Source organism: Carassius carassius, chromosome 5 (genome assembly GCF_963082965.1).
Source record: "Carassius carassius chromosome 5, fCarCar2.1, whole genome shotgun sequence".
Classification (NCBI taxonomy): domain Eukaryota; kingdom Metazoa; phylum Chordata; class Actinopteri; order Cypriniformes; family Cyprinidae; genus Carassius; species Carassius carassius.
The window spans coordinates 3,989,826-4,005,771 of NC_081759.1; the positions used below are offsets into that span (position 1 = coordinate 3,989,826).

The following is a 15,946-nucleotide window of genomic DNA, read 5'->3' on the forward strand; positions in this document are numbered from 1 at the left end:
TATTTAGACTCTCATTCTGACGGCACCCATTCACTGCAGAGGATCCATTGGTGATGTAATGCTGAATTTCTCCAAAAGAGTTCTGATGAAGAAGCAGACTCATCTACTTATAATCTCGGATGGCTTGAGGGTAAGCACATTTTTAGCAAATTTTCATTTTTTTGGTGAACTACTAATTTATTCAGTTATGTTTTGCTGCATATTCAGGTATTTTTTCTGCGATAAAAGCTTAATGTAATACTATGAAAACACTTTATCATTGAAAAGATGCTGTTACTGAAGGATGGGAGAGGTAGACAACTGCAGCAAAAAGAAACAGACAGGTAAAAATTAAAATAGTAACATGAACTAAAACAACAACAAAATTATAGGACCCCATCTGGAGTTCAGAAAATCTTTGAACCTGCTGCATTACCTTCTTAAGATTAGCTAGTCTGTCATAAGGCAGAGGTTCAGCTGGGTCATCAGGGACAGGAAGATCTCTTTCACTTGGAAACCACAATTCAATCTGATCATAAAACAAAACATATATTAAACTGAACTTATAGGCACATATAAATGTAGCAAGATTATACAGATGAGACTTGCTTTCATTCATTTTTACTGTAGAAACAGCATGCTGTTGAAATAAAATAAACTATAGAACCATATTTGAATTATTAAAATGATGTAAAAGTGATTATACTACAAAGATATGTAGTTCATAGGTCTGTGTGTAGTTTAATGTTTCTGTGATGCTCTATGAGTGTAACAGACCTGTGCATATTGTTCTTTTGTGATGAGTCCGGTTCCTGCAGTGTCAACAGCTCTGTAGCGCTGGAGGGTTTTTAACAGCTGAGTCTGAGAGGGAAACGGCCACGGCAGAGCCGCACTGAGCAGGAACTGACGCCAGTCCAGCGTCTCAGAGTCCAGAGCTACTACACACACCAGCTCATCGACCAACACACACAATAACACGTTATCATGTGAGTACAAACAGACGTGCCTGTAAATGCGCAGTCACATTAGTGCATTTTTGGCAAAAATCTTGTGGACAAAAATATCTATTGTCAATTGTGTAACAATGAATGAAGCTCACATAGAAGTCACTCTCATATCAAGCAGTTTTCGGTTAGTCAGAGCAGGGAATTTGAGTGATATACTTAAAACTGTTGTGAAATCTGCATGGGGAAATCTTCCACCTTTTTATATACCCAAGCCAAAACAATGAAGATTTTTCAAATGTATAAATTTCACCCACATTCTTTAAGCAAGTTGGTTGGTTGGTTGGGAAAGGAAATCAAGTATGAACAAATGCTACCAAAGATGCACAACATACCATGGAGGTGTTAGAATTTAGTTTAGAGTGAAGATGTACCTGTGAGGGAGTGATATGCATCCAGGGTTCAGGCAGGACGTCACTACACATGTGAGGAGAGGTTAACTCATGCAGAACTTCAGCCAACTCATTACTGCACATCAGACCTGAACACATCACACAATTCACAAACAACAACATAGAGTTATTCGATTCTACTGAAACATGTTGCTTTCTGTTCACTTCTGCTTGGTTCTGTTTAACTCTCATTCTGTTCATTCAGTTTTGCACTTGTTTACCCAAAATTACAGGAGAGTGAATAAATAATGACTGAATTTATAATTTCTTGGTAAATTATCCCTTTTTTAAGTTGTTAGTTGTTAGTTTGAGTAATGCTGATTCTGACCAGTAGGTGCAGTCTTGCGCAGCTGAGCGTAGAGGATGTGCAGCTGTTGGACGGTCAGAGTGCTGTTTCTGGGCTGCTCCGGCGGCGATCTGCGCGGAGCGGGAGACGGACTCGCCACCACAAGAGTGTCTCCATCCACACAGAAATCAGCGCTCTGCAGCACCAGCTCATGATGGATCTGAACTCCACTCTCAATGTGCTGCCGCACCAACTCTGTCAGCTGATCGATACTGGTAAACATACACTAACATATTATACACATATACAATTATGAGGTTTTGAAACTTGTTAAGGATATGCACCAGTCATGTAGTCATGCAGAGTGAAATTATTTTGCAAAACACACACACACACATATATATATATATATATATATATATATATATATATATATATAAACTTAACTTTAAATAAACCGAAGACATTATTTAATATAAAAAAATCTTATATTAAGTATATTCCAAATACCAAAAATAAGTTGATGAAGAATTTAATTTGAAGAGTCACCTTATTTTGCACGAGATTTGGAAAGAGATTCTAAGATTCACCTTTTTGAAGTACATTATTTAAATCTCTGCAGGACAATTACAACAGTACAGTGTTCTCATCCTCTCCTGATCTGCCGTCTCCTATCCGTCCATCCCTCTTCCTCTCACCTGCTCATCTCAGACAGGAAGCGAGTTCTCAGCCACTCCTCCATGTTCTCGAAGGCCTGCTCTGCTTTCTGCTGCAAACTGCTCAGCGTTCTCAGCGCATGAGCCTTTATCAGCTCCAGACGCAGCTTCACTGCATGTTCTGCACACACACGTAAATCATTCTTACGGTTTATACATCACACACAACATCCTGAAGCTGAGGCTAGCTCGCAGCATACCTTCACGTTTCAGCGCAGCTGTGAACTCCTGTTTGATTCGCTTCCTCTCTGCTTTCCTCTTGACCTCCTCAGGGTTCCTCTCCACCACGGGCTGAGGACTGGGCTCCTGTGGAGGGGTTGGAGCACCTAAAACAACACACACTCTTTAGTGTCACACATAACACAGCTGAAACTCATATTATAAATGACAGAGCAGTGGCTTTTCTTCACTTTTCTTTTTCCCAGCTTTCCTATTGTCTGTAGCAGAGTTTGAAGTCTGCACGTTCTGTGCCTCCATCTGCTTCTGTTCTTCATCACCCTCCTCTTCTTCTCGCTGCTGTGTCTCTGCCAACACCTGACACACAGTTGTGTGTGAACACACATGAAGACAGATGCACAGTCAGAGGTGAGTTTACTGACATTTCACAAACACAGCTCATCCGATCAGAATTTAGAGTAGGCACTAGCCTTTTTTTGTTGTTGAAAAATCACATTTAGAAATATGCATGTATACTTTATATAAAAGAATCAACATTATTGTGTGACATACACTACCGTTCAAACGTCTGGAATATAAAACAAAGGGCAAAACGGGCCCATATTTTTAATCTTAGCAGCAAAAGCATTATGAGACGCACTGATATAAACACACACCATGCTCCTGACGGCGCTGAGTGCTGTCTGGAAGAACTCCTGCAGAAGTTTCTCATCAGGATGGTGCAGAACCTGTCTGAGCAGCTCAGAAGCAGGAGACCTGCAGGAAACCAACGGAAACCTGACAGCACAAACACATCCAGTTATTCAACAGACACACTTAGCCTCTATCATTTTCATACCCACCCAAAGACAAAAATGGAAAGCACACATACAATTTAGTTTTCTTCTTCTCCTCCATTTCAGAGTCTTTTTCCTCAGCACTCTTTGCGAGTCTCTCTGGCGGCGCAGGAGCAGGGCTAAAATATGAATTTATTATATTTTACCACATTAAAGAGTCTATCTTAACAACTTTACATAAAAAAATGTCTATGTTCAGAACTGAATGCTAATGCACTGTTAACTGCACAGCATAAACTGCATATTGCTCACTATTTATGTATACTAGCATGTAAAACATTAGACGTTATTGCTAAGACTGCATGTTTAACAGGCAATTAATATTCATACTATTTTTTGGTGAAAATTTGCATGCATTCTGCAATAATAGTACATTCTATTATAAACATGGTCATACAAGTCATATATTATGAGACAGACTATTAATAATTACAGTAGCTCTGCAAAAGATCTATAGGTGTGTAATGGCTGTGGCATAATGATAAAATCTAATAGAGAATGTAAGGTTTCTTCTTACATTTTTGGTTCCTCTAGCTCGACATGGTCATCTGCAGTGATGTCGATCAATGGGACACGAGTGAAACCACGTGTAGATTCAGGAAACGCAGTTTTACACATCGCTGTGTAATAATCTCTCAAAAGACACAATGAGTCTTGGAAACGGCCCACTTCTATCTGCACATACAAACATGAACAGAACCATGAGATCTGAAAAACATCTAAGATGGTTCTGTGATGTTTTAGAGAGAAAGTGTGTTACCTGCATTAATGCAGAATAATGGTTGATCAGGACAGCAGTGTGATCGTCCACCCAGCCATCATCAATGACATCTGCTCTCTCCTGCTCCGCCTCTTCCCTGCGCTTATCACAGATGTCCCAAAGACGCTCACGCAAGTCCTGCACAGAAACACAACAAAAAATATTAGTATAAATGTATGAGAATGTTTTGTGACAACTGTTCATTTGCATCTAATTCTTGATAAACCTGGAGCAAACAAATATTAACAAAACTTTTGCATCAAAACTTTAGCTACTGTGAATATTATATTTACGACTTATGCATTTAACAATACAATGTAACACAAATCAAATCGTAATACAAAACAAATACACAAAAGAAAAAACATCACACAACATAACACATTAAATGAAACAAAAAATTTTTTTGCAAATAAATATTCTGCAAATACATTTGAAGGCTTTCTCCCAGTCCTCACTGATCTTTGAAGTTAATAAACATTTGAGATTTTATTTTTTGTATTTTTTTTGCTGGAATATAACATGCATCGCCTTTAAAAATATGTGACTTCTGGATTTTTTTTAAAGGTTACACTGCAACTTATTTAAAGAAACTTTAGTATTTTTAGTATGTTTTTGCGGTACAAATACACATCATAAACATTTTTAAATAAAGATACATTTACCTGAGTCTTCTGAAAATGTTATTAAAATTAAATGAGTTTATAATTAATACACATGAACATATCTACCAGTGGGGTAACAAAAAATAATTTCATTTCAAAAGGAAAACAAGTTTACTTTTCTTTTTTGACATTTTTCCCTTTATTATGATAGGACAGTTTAAAGTTGATAAGAAGCGAAGTGGGTGAGAGGGGGATTGGGAAAGGTCCTCAAGTATATTTTGGCCCGTAGCCCAACAGCGCTGTATGTCAGTGCATTGCCCACAAGGCTATCAGTGCCAACTACTTTTCTTACTCCATTAGTAGAATTGTTTAACACAGTCATGTAGTTTCTATACAAGACTTCATATCTTATCATTTTTCTTGTCAGGTAAATGTATCTTGATTTTAGAATGTTTAGATATTTGTACTGGAAAACAAGACAAAAATACTGAAGGAAATGTAGGAGACTGTCTCACATCCAGTCTTTGATGGAGTTCTCCTTTGGTCTCCTCGTCCTCTCTGATGTTGTCAGGAACGCTGTTATAATCACGTTGCCAGGCGCCCACAAACTCCTGCTTCAGATCCGTTTTCTGTAGGTACTGCCTGAAGTTCTCCCTGAAACATACAAACACACACATATTACACAGTTCCACACACATACACAGCCTCACGTCACACACACAAGCACTGTTGTCTCACCGGATGTTGTAGAGGTGGTGAATGATGAGCTCGCGTTCACTGCGGAGGTTCTGCATCACTGTCTTGACATTAGTCACGTATGAATTACAGACGTTCTCCCAGTACGGCACAAGATACACTGGGATCTCCTGCAAAGGTGACCACAGGAAAACAGAACTGACGTGACATCAATGGGTCATATCATACATTTTCAATTATATAAAAAAGTTTTGAGCCCTCTATTATCCCTATATTAGACGTTCTATATTCAATTCCTACTTTTAATAAATGCTGAACTTCCTATTTATCCAAGAATCATGACCAAACTGATTGAACATTGATGATAAAAATGTTTCTTTAGGAGCATATCAGCTTATTAGAATAATTCCTGAGGGATCATGTGACACTGAAGACTGGAGTAATGATGTTGAAAATTAAGCTTTGATCAAAGGAATAAATTATATTCAAATAGAAAACAGGTTTTCTGAATTGTAATAATATTTCACAATTTTACTGTTTTTAATGCATTTTTGATCAACTAAATGCTGTCTTAGTGCGTATAATACTTTTTTTTTAAGCATTAAAAAGATTTTACCAACCCAAAACATTTGAAGAGGTAGCATACATCTGTTAGATATCAGAAAATCTGTGTCATTTTTTCATCGTAATTTACAACTAGTTCTCTAAATGAGGAGAGAGTTTTGAGTTCTTAAAGTTATAATGCTGGTTTCAGCACTGTGAATTAGCCTTTACAGTTTTCATAGCACATCAATCTCATTCAGGATATTGTTTTATTCATATTACCCATTTTAACGGATTCTTTGACATAGAGTCTGCAGACTGCATGGAAATGCTGTTAGCATGTTTATGTTCATACCATAATCTGAGTATCACACCTCAATCAGAGTAACATTAAACAAGCTAGATGAGTGTAATGTCTCTCTATCTGATATTCCAAATCAAACAGACTTTTTGAATGTCATATTTTCATGTTTAATCAGAATCTGCCAGTCTTCTGAGAGACTGTGTGTTACGTGTGTGTATGTGCCTTGGGTAGAGGTTCCTCCACGTAACGCCGTCCAGCAGATTTTGGGGGAGCTGCTTTAGATTTAGCAGAGCTGGCACTTTCTGGACGTGTGTGTTCATCTGAGTAGGACGTAGACATTTTCCTGGAGTGACCCAGAGCTGCTCCTATGAGGAGGACAGAGAGCATATTTCACTAGACAGGAATTTACAAAAGAAATAGAAATGCTTGAAAGACAGCAAATGAATAATGGGAGATTTTCAAATTTTCAAGTCTACAAAACATTTGAATGAGTCTGTAGCAAGCTAAATTAATTGTAGAGAATTGTGCAGAAGAAATAAATATCAGCAACTGCACCAAATTGTATATTTATGCTCAGTTTAAATAATAGTTAGGCTTTTTCCTTAACAAAACCATGCATGCAAGCTTATCTTAATTTAAAAGTGTTCAATAAACTTTAATTCATTTTTCTTTTTTTACATGCTTACAGGGTTAAGTAATAGGCTTAAGTGAATCTACCCTTTTCAACCGAGTCCATGGTGTCCATCAGAACTATCTTCACGTTACTGAAGAGAGTGTCCTCGTCTACATCTGCTGTGACTTTCACAAGAATATTCTGCTGGTCACCAAACCATTTCTCCAGTTTTGGCCATGTTTCATGAAAACCACTAATTCTGTAAAAAACAAAACAAAACATAACATAAATCCAGACTTCTCATTTTGTGCTTCATAAAATCTGTCTAAGAAAATCTGAACACCACAACATATTTCTTTGGGTGGAAAAGCATTTATTACAAAGAAAAAAGTAGGATGGAATTAGATTTTATTCAGTGGGACTTGACTGGATCATGTAATGTTACACTATTTTCCAGGACAAAATGACATCACTCCAAAAGAAAAGTCACTTCCTTCCTGTGGAATAACATGCACGGATGAATCATGGAAGATCACTCCAGAAACACCCACAGTGATAAATAGAGTCAGTGTGTTGTTCTGTTCAGTGTGACGATAATGTTGGACAATTTGTTGACAAGTGACCTTCTTTATGTAACAAAAAAACAAACACACATTTTACTTGGTATTAAAGGGCTCAGTATTAGTAGATTTATTTTTTATTGAAAATAACAATGTCTTGCTTTTTCAATATTAAAAGACAGTCTTTAAATTGTTTAGTTTATTAAAAATAATAAATACTGTACCTGTAGAACATCTTATATGAGATTACTACTTCTTGTACTCCAAAAGCAGGTTTTTGACATTACTTTGATTATCTTTTTTCCAATAGGCATTGCACCTTTCTGCTCGTTTTAGAGTATTCATATTTCTAGTAGGGTGTGGATTTTTTATTCATTTCTATTGGGGCCAAACTACATGCCCTCACAGGGAATTGTGGGTTTGACAGTAGATTGGAGAAAGCTTTGAGAGCAGTCGAGAGTGTCCAAGAGATGTGAAATTCTCAACTGGCAAATGACAAACAAAAATGTTCTGTGAAGTTGTACATAAATAACACTGTATACGCATTGCTTATTTCATTCAGATTTCAAATGCGGTTTGTTTGCATTCATTGTGTCTGGACTGGCTGTGTTAACAAAAGTGCATTAGCTTTTGTGTATTTGGGGATTTCTAAATGAACTTTGCATCTTTCCAAATGTAATTGTGTATATACTGTATATACTGGACATGATGAAAACAATAATAGGTTATACACATTTACTACAAACACACTATGTGTTCACACACCTGTGCTGTATCTGTTTCCTCCCCAGGCTTTCTTCATCAGACAGGGATGCTGGATCTAGTGTGTCCACATCTGTCATACTCGTCTTTTCATCTGGAGCATCTCTGCCATCCCTCTCCTGCTCTATGCTCTCCCCGTCTACTAATAGGGTAAGATCACACAGCTTTCTTATTATTTCATAGTAAAAACAACAAAGCCTGTCAGGCTGGTAAGAACAACTAATGATAAAGTGCTGTGAGATTAACACCTACTGTAGCAGTGCAACGGTAACTGACCGGCCTGATGAGCGGCTCGCTCCAGAACCTGCTCATCTGAGATGTCCAGCAGCACCACTAGGTCCAGTGCAGGGGATGGAGAAGGTGGATCTTTAGGAGCGTTTCTGTCTGTGGCTGAGTTGCTATGTGTTTTTGTCTCAGCCTGATCAGATTCAGACCCATTCAGAGCTTTCTCCAGCATCTGAGCCTGATTGATGTCCACAGGGAACCCGTCAAGAATCCAGCCGCTGTCAGCAGGGATGTTCCTGAAGAGCATGACGGAAGGGAATCAGAATGATTATTAGTGCACAAAATCAATCATAGTTTTTCATGTGCATCAGCTATAATGTAGTTAACCAAAAGCATAAAATAAACATACCTGAAATAAAATAAAACATAATTTTTTAAATATTTTATTTCACCTAGTTTCACCTAGTTTCTAAGGCAAGATTTCCCGTTTAACTGTAGTCTAACTTAAAGTGCTAAAAGAACTATAACTAAATCAGCTAATCGAATAAATAAAAATTACTTAAAACTATAGAAACATACGGTATCAAATAAAACTAGTAAAACATACAACAATAACAAAACTACAAAAACTACAATAGTGTATCTATTATACTAATATAACACTGATGTGCAGTGTTAAAAGCAAGAATATTTTATTTACATTTTTGTATAAAATGTAAATAAGTAATTTATAGATGCTTAAAATAAAACAATAAAACAAGTAAGGTGTGGAGACGAAGCTCTTTACCTGATAGCATCCACGATGATGTCAACCAAGAGTTGATCAGGAACAGCTTTGCCTGTCCTAAGAGCCTGCTCTACTGCTGCACCACGCTGCGCTCGCAACGACCACTGCAGAACAGATCACAGTGCATCATGAACCATATCAAAGAGCTCACTGCTGCTAAATACAGAGAGGAACACGGAGTTCACATGGAGAGAGGCTTTGACATTGCCTTTACTTTTTCTTTGTCCTCTTTTTCGAGAAGTCCAGATGTCTGAGGTCCTGATGTAAGACACACAGAAGAGTTGATGAGCATTAGAACTTGAGTGAGCATTTTCATAGTAAATAATAGTCTTTATTGGGTTTTTGGTTAAAGGCCATTTATAGAAAACCATATGAAAAAAAATGAATGAAAGAATGCACTAATATGTGGTTAAATGAACAGAAATTTACATAATAAATTCTGAAATAAATGTAAGAATAAGTGTAATCAATTAGCACAGAAAAAAAAACATTTAAATACCCCAGTGAGTTTTATAGTTTGCTAAATTATTAAATGTTTCTAGAAACACTTGGTCCTCTATGGGGTGCATAACATCAAATTAATAAATATGTGATTCTAAACATTTATAGCAATACACAAATACACTACCTTTCAAATGTTTGAAATTTGTAAGACTTTGTAAAGTTTATGAAAGTCTCTTTTGCTCACCAGGGTTGCATTTATTTGTTCAGAAATACGATAAAAACAGTAATATTATTTACAATACATTACTACAATTTAAAATAACTGTTTACTATTTGAATATATTTGAAAATATAATTTATTCCTGTGATGCAGTCCTGAATTTTCAGCATCATTACTCAAGTCTTCAGTGTCACATGATCCTTCAGAAATCATTCTAAGACGCTAATTTGCTGCCCAAGAAACATTTCTGAAAACAGTTGTGCTAGTTATTTATTTAGTTATTTTGGAAACCATGATAGTTTTTTTCAGCATTCTTTCATGAGAATTCAAAAGAACAACATTTATTGGAAATTAAAATCTTCTGTAACAATATAAGTCCTTATTGTCATTTCTGATCAATTGAATGCGTCCTTGCTGGAAAAAAAGACTTTTGAATAGTACTGTAAATAAATAAATAATATTTCCACAAACCTGATTCTAGAGGAGATGATTTCTCCTCCTCTTCTTCTCTCTGAGACTGCTCTGTTGGAGAACCATCCCTCTCCAATTTCATCTGAGCATGGCAAATACAATGTTACAATATACATAATGAAATAAATTAAGTGATTGCACAGAAAACAGTAAGTCACACACAACATAAACTAATCCAAAAATACTGTCAGCCCTGCTGGATGCTACTAGAAAAACTTGAGTCTTTACTTCAGATTAAATATTCCTGACCTGTGACTCTTTTTGGCTTTCACTCACAGCCTGTTTTTCCTGCTGATAGGCTGAAAGAGCATCCTGGATCAAAGAGTTGGCTGAGAGCACATAGAGGCCAAGAGCTGATTCCCAGAGAGGAACAAATAATAGCAAGTGTGGAAAGTTAGTTCATATTCTGACATGATGAAGCATATTCATTCAATATGATGAGAAATCATCTCCTACCGTTGCTGATCTTGGCAAGGCAGGTGGTTTTGCCCGAGTAGGATTTTCCCAGCATGCACACTCTGATGGTGAAACGTGGAAACAGAGGAGGAGGAGTGCTGACGCTGAGTGGGACAATCATGCTCTGTAGACGGCTCAACACATGATCCAGAATATCATTTACTGGAGGGGATTGGCTCTCGCCGTCTTCATGCCAAACCCACTCGCCCTTCATGGCCTGAAGCAAACAGACAGAAAGACACATGTGCATTATACATGCACAGACATGTAAACGAATCCATCCCTCAACTGTTTCATAGGCAGGCTTCAAGTGGTTTTCACTTATGAATTATGATATACAAAAAGTTCTAATATATTAGAGCAGGGTTTCCCAAATAGGGCTTTGCAAGTGAACTGGGTTTATGAGTTCATGAAAGGCTAATAATTAATGAAATATAATTTAGAAAATATAAAATGGTCATAAAATGATGTGCTTCAATGTGAAATGTGTTTATTTGATGGAAGATTTGAAGATGCAAATACTTTGCATCAGTCAGGTTCAAGCTCCAGTAACTCAGTATGTCCTTACCACATACTCGTTGTAGTCTTGATTGTTGAGTATTTGGAGCTTCTCCAGCTCAATGATCTGCTCTGGTGTGGGGTCAGCAGGGGCGGGATCCACACTGGCCACTTCATACAGCGGCTTACCGTTGAAGAACAGCTCCATCCACTCCTGCATCAGCTTCACTGGTATCAGACTGAGAGAGAGTGAAGATAAAGAAAAGACGATCATTTTTATTATTTTTTTTATCTATCATATCTCCAGATCAGAACATTCGAATGATATCTGAAGGATCATGTGTCACTGAAGACTGGAATAATGATGCTGGAAATTCAGCTTTGCATCACAGGAATAAATTACATTTTAAAATAAACCCAAATAGAAAACAGTGATTTGAAATTGTAATATTTCAAAACATTACTGCTTTTTCTGAAATAAACTTTTACTGAACATTTGAACCGTCCATATAAAACAAATGCAGCAAAATATTATTTTTTGTCTCATTATAATGCACTATAAAGGTAGTCTACATAACACATTATAACTTTTTATTTCAATATATCCATTGTCTTTCATTTGCTGTTTAGTAGAGTGATGGGGAAATAAATACTTGGCTGTGAGGAGCCGATATTCTCCAGCTTTGGTTGCCAGATCGACAATCTGTTCCAGAATTCCTCTGCAGATGTCAAAGTGTTTGCGATAGCGAGCTTGAGCGCGTTCTGCAACTAGCTGTTTGTGTAGCTCACGCTGGATCCTGATCTCTTCACTGCGCTCGAGACGTTCCTGTTGGGCAAGAACCTGAACAATGGCAATGATGGGACATCATCAGGACCACTCAAACTTTTTCTGCTACCATGTGTTTGTGTGTGTATGAACTCTCACAGCTTCTCTGTCCAAGGCCTCTTGGAAGTCTCGAAGGCGTCTTTCCTGGTACTGTCTCTCTTGGAAGATCCGGTTCTGCCGCAGTACCTCTTTCTGCTGTTTGATGTGCATCAGCTGCACAGTGATCCTCTTCTCCTGCTGCGTCTGACGCATCAATCGACCGACCATCTGTTCCTCTCGTAATACCTCCTGCAAAGAAAATCAACACAAATCAAGACAAACACTACCAGACAAAAGTTTTACACTGTTTTTGACATTCATACATTCAAAGTTTGAGTATGTGTTTTTTGTTATATTTGATACATCAGACTTTTATGGCTCATACAGTATGAAATAATAATGAGAATATGGAGGTCATGCTCGAGGTGGAAAAACACCTCAATTATATTTAGAGTCCAAATTTGCAAATTTGATGCAGATATTTACAGTATATGGCAAAAGAGTAAGATGACATTCTGATGAACTGTAATGCAAATCAATTACCGGTAGATATTCATAACAATTCAGCAAACTACTTTCATCAAATGCATATAAATATCAGTTGTCACTAGATATGTCTTCTTGATTATGAATTTAAATCCTTTAGATTAAATTTAAATGCTTAAAATACAACCGGTTTTTTAGCAAAGTTTTGATGGTATTTATAAATTAGAGGCCTTAGCTTGTGTATCATACTGTACATGATACAGTAGGTTTTATGAGCCGGTGGTCACCTGCTGAGCTTCATGGGCTTGTAGTTGCTCCATCAGCGCACGGCGTCTCCGCATCTCTCTCTGTTCTCGAGCAGCAGAGTCTTCCTCCAGGCGCTGACGGATGGTCTCGATGTACTCCTTGTTCCACTGTTCTTTGTCAGCTGTACTCATTGGCTGGGTCACACGACCACTGTAAATCCAGGTACAGCTCATCATACCAAATTCTCAAATAATCAAGAATGTTTTTGACAGTTCTGTGTGAAATAAGAGTTAAGAACTGTGAACAGTGTGTCAGCCTGCTTTTGTTAATTTATTGTTTGTATTCCTTGATTTTCAGTGTTATGCAAACACACCTGTAAAGAGAGGCTCCAGCTCCAGCAGGAGAAATCCTCTTCTGGTTCTTCTCAAACTGAGCTATCTCATGATGAACATACTGGAAATCACACTGCATCTTAAAGAGTGCTCACTAAACACAATCAAATCCTGGCAAAACAACCTTTTACTGTATATTGTCTTTAATTCCAATCCCATCCAGATTTAACATTTGTCATTCCATAATTAAAAAGAAACAAGAAATTACCTAATGGTCATTTTTATTACTTTAATGCAAAAGAGATAACCTATTTTAATGTATTTATTTTAATGTGTTTTTTTATACTATGATAGTATTTATTAATTTTCAGAATTGCATTTATTTTTATATTTGCAGTTTGCATTTTCATTTTAACATTTATATTTAGCTTTAATACATTTATCAATTTGACATACTTTTATAGTATTTATTAATATTTAGAATTTGCTTACATTTTTTATGATTTTAGATTTAGTTTTAGTAAAGTTTTAGTTTTATCTGCTTTTGCCATTATTATAATATTTGTTAAATTAATATTTATATTTATTTAAAAAAATTGTTTTAAAGTAATTTTCTTCAAAATTAGAAATGCAGTCTTGGCAAATGACTGAAATAAGTTTCAGTTTTTTCAATCAAATATTTATATTTTATTTCAGATTTATTTCAATGACCGAAAACAATTTTTTTAAATAGTAATAGTTTTAGTTAACAATGAAAACACAGCTATACTGTACTGTGCAGCATAATTTAATTGCTTAATTATCATGAAAATAATGTCAAAAGTGTAAAAGTGTTGATCACCTCAACCTCTTGCTTTCTGCGAAACTGAAGCTGTTTCTCAGAAGCTCTTGACGTGCGAGTGTGTGGAGGTTTTGGGATCTGCACAATAGCCGACTGAATCTGAATCATGATCTCATGCTGTTTTCTGCGTGCCTGCCGATGCTGACAAACAACAAATCATAATATCAGTCTCAGCCTACCCGATCACAAGCTGGTTCACCAGTCGATGCACAGTAAAAAAGCACAGAGGGCATAAGAGAAGTAATGTTTCAATACCCCCAATAACAGTTTGATGCTACGGAATAGAAAGTTACACCTTCTCAATTTCCCTCAGCCTCCTCTCTTCCTGCCGTTTGAGCCGGTCCTCCTCCTTCAGCAGTTCAGCCATGACCGAGCGGTTGTACATGTCCTGCCCTCTTTTATGGAAGCGTTTTGCGATCTTCTGCATCTTCAGATCTGTTTCACGTTTCACCACCGTCTTTAAGCGCTGTGAGACAAGCATGCAGGTCCGAACATGCTGTGTTTGTAAAGCTAACCAAAACAAGTACTAACTAATCTACCAATTACAACAATGTGGCTAAAGCAGCTTACTACTTTGTCAATAAAAAAATGCATTATTAGGTTAGCTAGATAATAAAGTTAAGAGTTTAAATGGTGTAGTGCACTGCCATAACCACCAGGGCACTATAGCAGCCCAGAGGGAGATATATTTGACCTTGTAGGACTGCATCACCTCAGTATAGATGCTGTTCTCTATGCGGTGCAGTCGGGCCGTGGCTGCAGGCTGCATGACCTCCAGGGCTGTGGCAGTGAGGCCTGATCTCTTCTTCTTCTGCAGCTGGATGTAGAGCTGGTAGAGCAGATGTGTGGCCGCACCCTGTCTGCCCTGCATCACCGCTTTGGCCATGGCCAGGTCAAAGGGCACGCCCAGCAGCTGCAGGGTGGGCTCAATGCGGGTGAAGTTATTCAGCTTCGCATTCGCCGAGCTGTGGAATAACAATTTAATAAATTACAATGTCTTTGTCTGACTATAACATTCAAATAAGATTTCTTTCATGGGATTAATAAAGTGTCTGTCTGTCTGGATGAATCTCACAAAAACATGCCAAAACAACAAAATCCATCCATCTATCTATCTATCTATCTATCTATCACGTTACCTCTGTTTGGAGAAAAGGTGAAAGTCGTCCTGCAGCTCATATCTGTGCAGGATCTCTCCTAACAGATAACCGTTTGCAAAATCCCTGGTGAACGAATAGGGCTCTAAAATAAAACATATAACAATCACAAGACGAATAAAACGGCCGCAATTATTACCTGTAGTTTAGCACATTAAATATGCACATGCTTGATTGGATAATGCGCGTTAATCCGTTTGCTAAAAGCTATTACTTGACAAACAAACACTTACCAATGGCTTTTGACAGCCGAAGCTCTATATTCAGCCACTGGCAGATTATGTCTGACATTCTGAAGGTTTAATTTCAATGTCCGCGTTAAATGTAAAGATAATCTATACAGCTGTCTAGATCATATTGTTTTGGGGAGTGTCTCATTTTGGCGTGGTGTTGTCACAGCAACCGAACTACAGGCGCTGCGCTGAGCGCTGAGGTCCAACCAATATTTGCTGAATGGAATGCACGGCAGACTGGATGTACCTTGTGAACTAGATTTCCCTCGTTGTCGATATGTTGTTTGTTTTTATTTGATAAAATACGGTAAAATAAAATAAAAAATATATAAACGTGCGTATGTTTCCCCATTTAATTTTTATATAAACATCTTAAACATAGACAAATTTTAAATAAGTTTTAATAAATGCATATCTCAAATATATAAATAGCCTACGTACATTTTGACATA

At 37.2% G+C, this 15,946-nt stretch overlaps 1 protein-coding gene across 1 annotated transcript in view; it reads right to left on the minus strand.

Annotated features, from left to right (window-relative positions):
- The window catches only part of spef2 (sperm flagellar 2), a 17,871-nt gene extending 2,208 nt beyond the window's left edge, over positions 1 to 15,663 (minus strand). Inside the window, exons 1-32 of the mRNA XM_059549492.1 lie at positions 15,495 to 15,663; positions 15,244 to 15,346; positions 14,817 to 15,069; positions 14,400 to 14,570; positions 14,105 to 14,245; positions 13,305 to 13,384; positions 12,973 to 13,141; positions 12,260 to 12,448; positions 11,988 to 12,175; positions 11,405 to 11,573; positions 10,837 to 11,053; positions 10,630 to 10,733; positions 10,381 to 10,462; positions 9,460 to 9,503; positions 9,246 to 9,349; positions 8,514 to 8,754; positions 8,237 to 8,397; positions 7,016 to 7,170; positions 6,521 to 6,663; positions 5,494 to 5,621; positions 5,271 to 5,409; positions 4,151 to 4,288; positions 3,908 to 4,065; positions 3,426 to 3,509; positions 3,211 to 3,331; positions 2,788 to 2,911; positions 2,578 to 2,703; positions 2,360 to 2,498; positions 1,704 to 1,933; positions 1,359 to 1,464; positions 757 to 940; positions 416 to 508 (exon numbers count right to left, since the gene is read on the minus strand). Of these exons, the coding sequence (XP_059405475.1) occupies positions 416 to 508; positions 757 to 940; positions 1,359 to 1,464; positions 1,704 to 1,933; positions 2,360 to 2,498; positions 2,578 to 2,703; positions 2,788 to 2,911; positions 3,211 to 3,331; positions 3,426 to 3,509; positions 3,908 to 4,065; positions 4,151 to 4,288; positions 5,271 to 5,409; positions 5,494 to 5,621; positions 6,521 to 6,663; positions 7,016 to 7,170; positions 8,237 to 8,397; positions 8,514 to 8,754; positions 9,246 to 9,349; positions 9,460 to 9,503; positions 10,381 to 10,462; positions 10,630 to 10,733; positions 10,837 to 11,053; positions 11,405 to 11,573; positions 11,988 to 12,175; positions 12,260 to 12,448; positions 12,973 to 13,141; positions 13,305 to 13,384; positions 14,105 to 14,245; positions 14,400 to 14,570; positions 14,817 to 15,069; positions 15,244 to 15,346; positions 15,495 to 15,552 (4,542 nt within the window). The 5' untranslated portion in view covers positions 15,553 to 15,663. The remainder of the gene's footprint in view (positions 1 to 415; positions 509 to 756; positions 941 to 1,358; positions 1,465 to 1,703; positions 1,934 to 2,359; positions 2,499 to 2,577; positions 2,704 to 2,787; positions 2,912 to 3,210; positions 3,332 to 3,425; positions 3,510 to 3,907; positions 4,066 to 4,150; positions 4,289 to 5,270; positions 5,410 to 5,493; positions 5,622 to 6,520; positions 6,664 to 7,015; positions 7,171 to 8,236; positions 8,398 to 8,513; positions 8,755 to 9,245; positions 9,350 to 9,459; positions 9,504 to 10,380; positions 10,463 to 10,629; positions 10,734 to 10,836; positions 11,054 to 11,404; positions 11,574 to 11,987; positions 12,176 to 12,259; positions 12,449 to 12,972; positions 13,142 to 13,304; positions 13,385 to 14,104; positions 14,246 to 14,399; positions 14,571 to 14,816; positions 15,070 to 15,243; positions 15,347 to 15,494) is intronic.
- Positions 15,664 to 15,946: the final 283 nt, after the last annotated feature.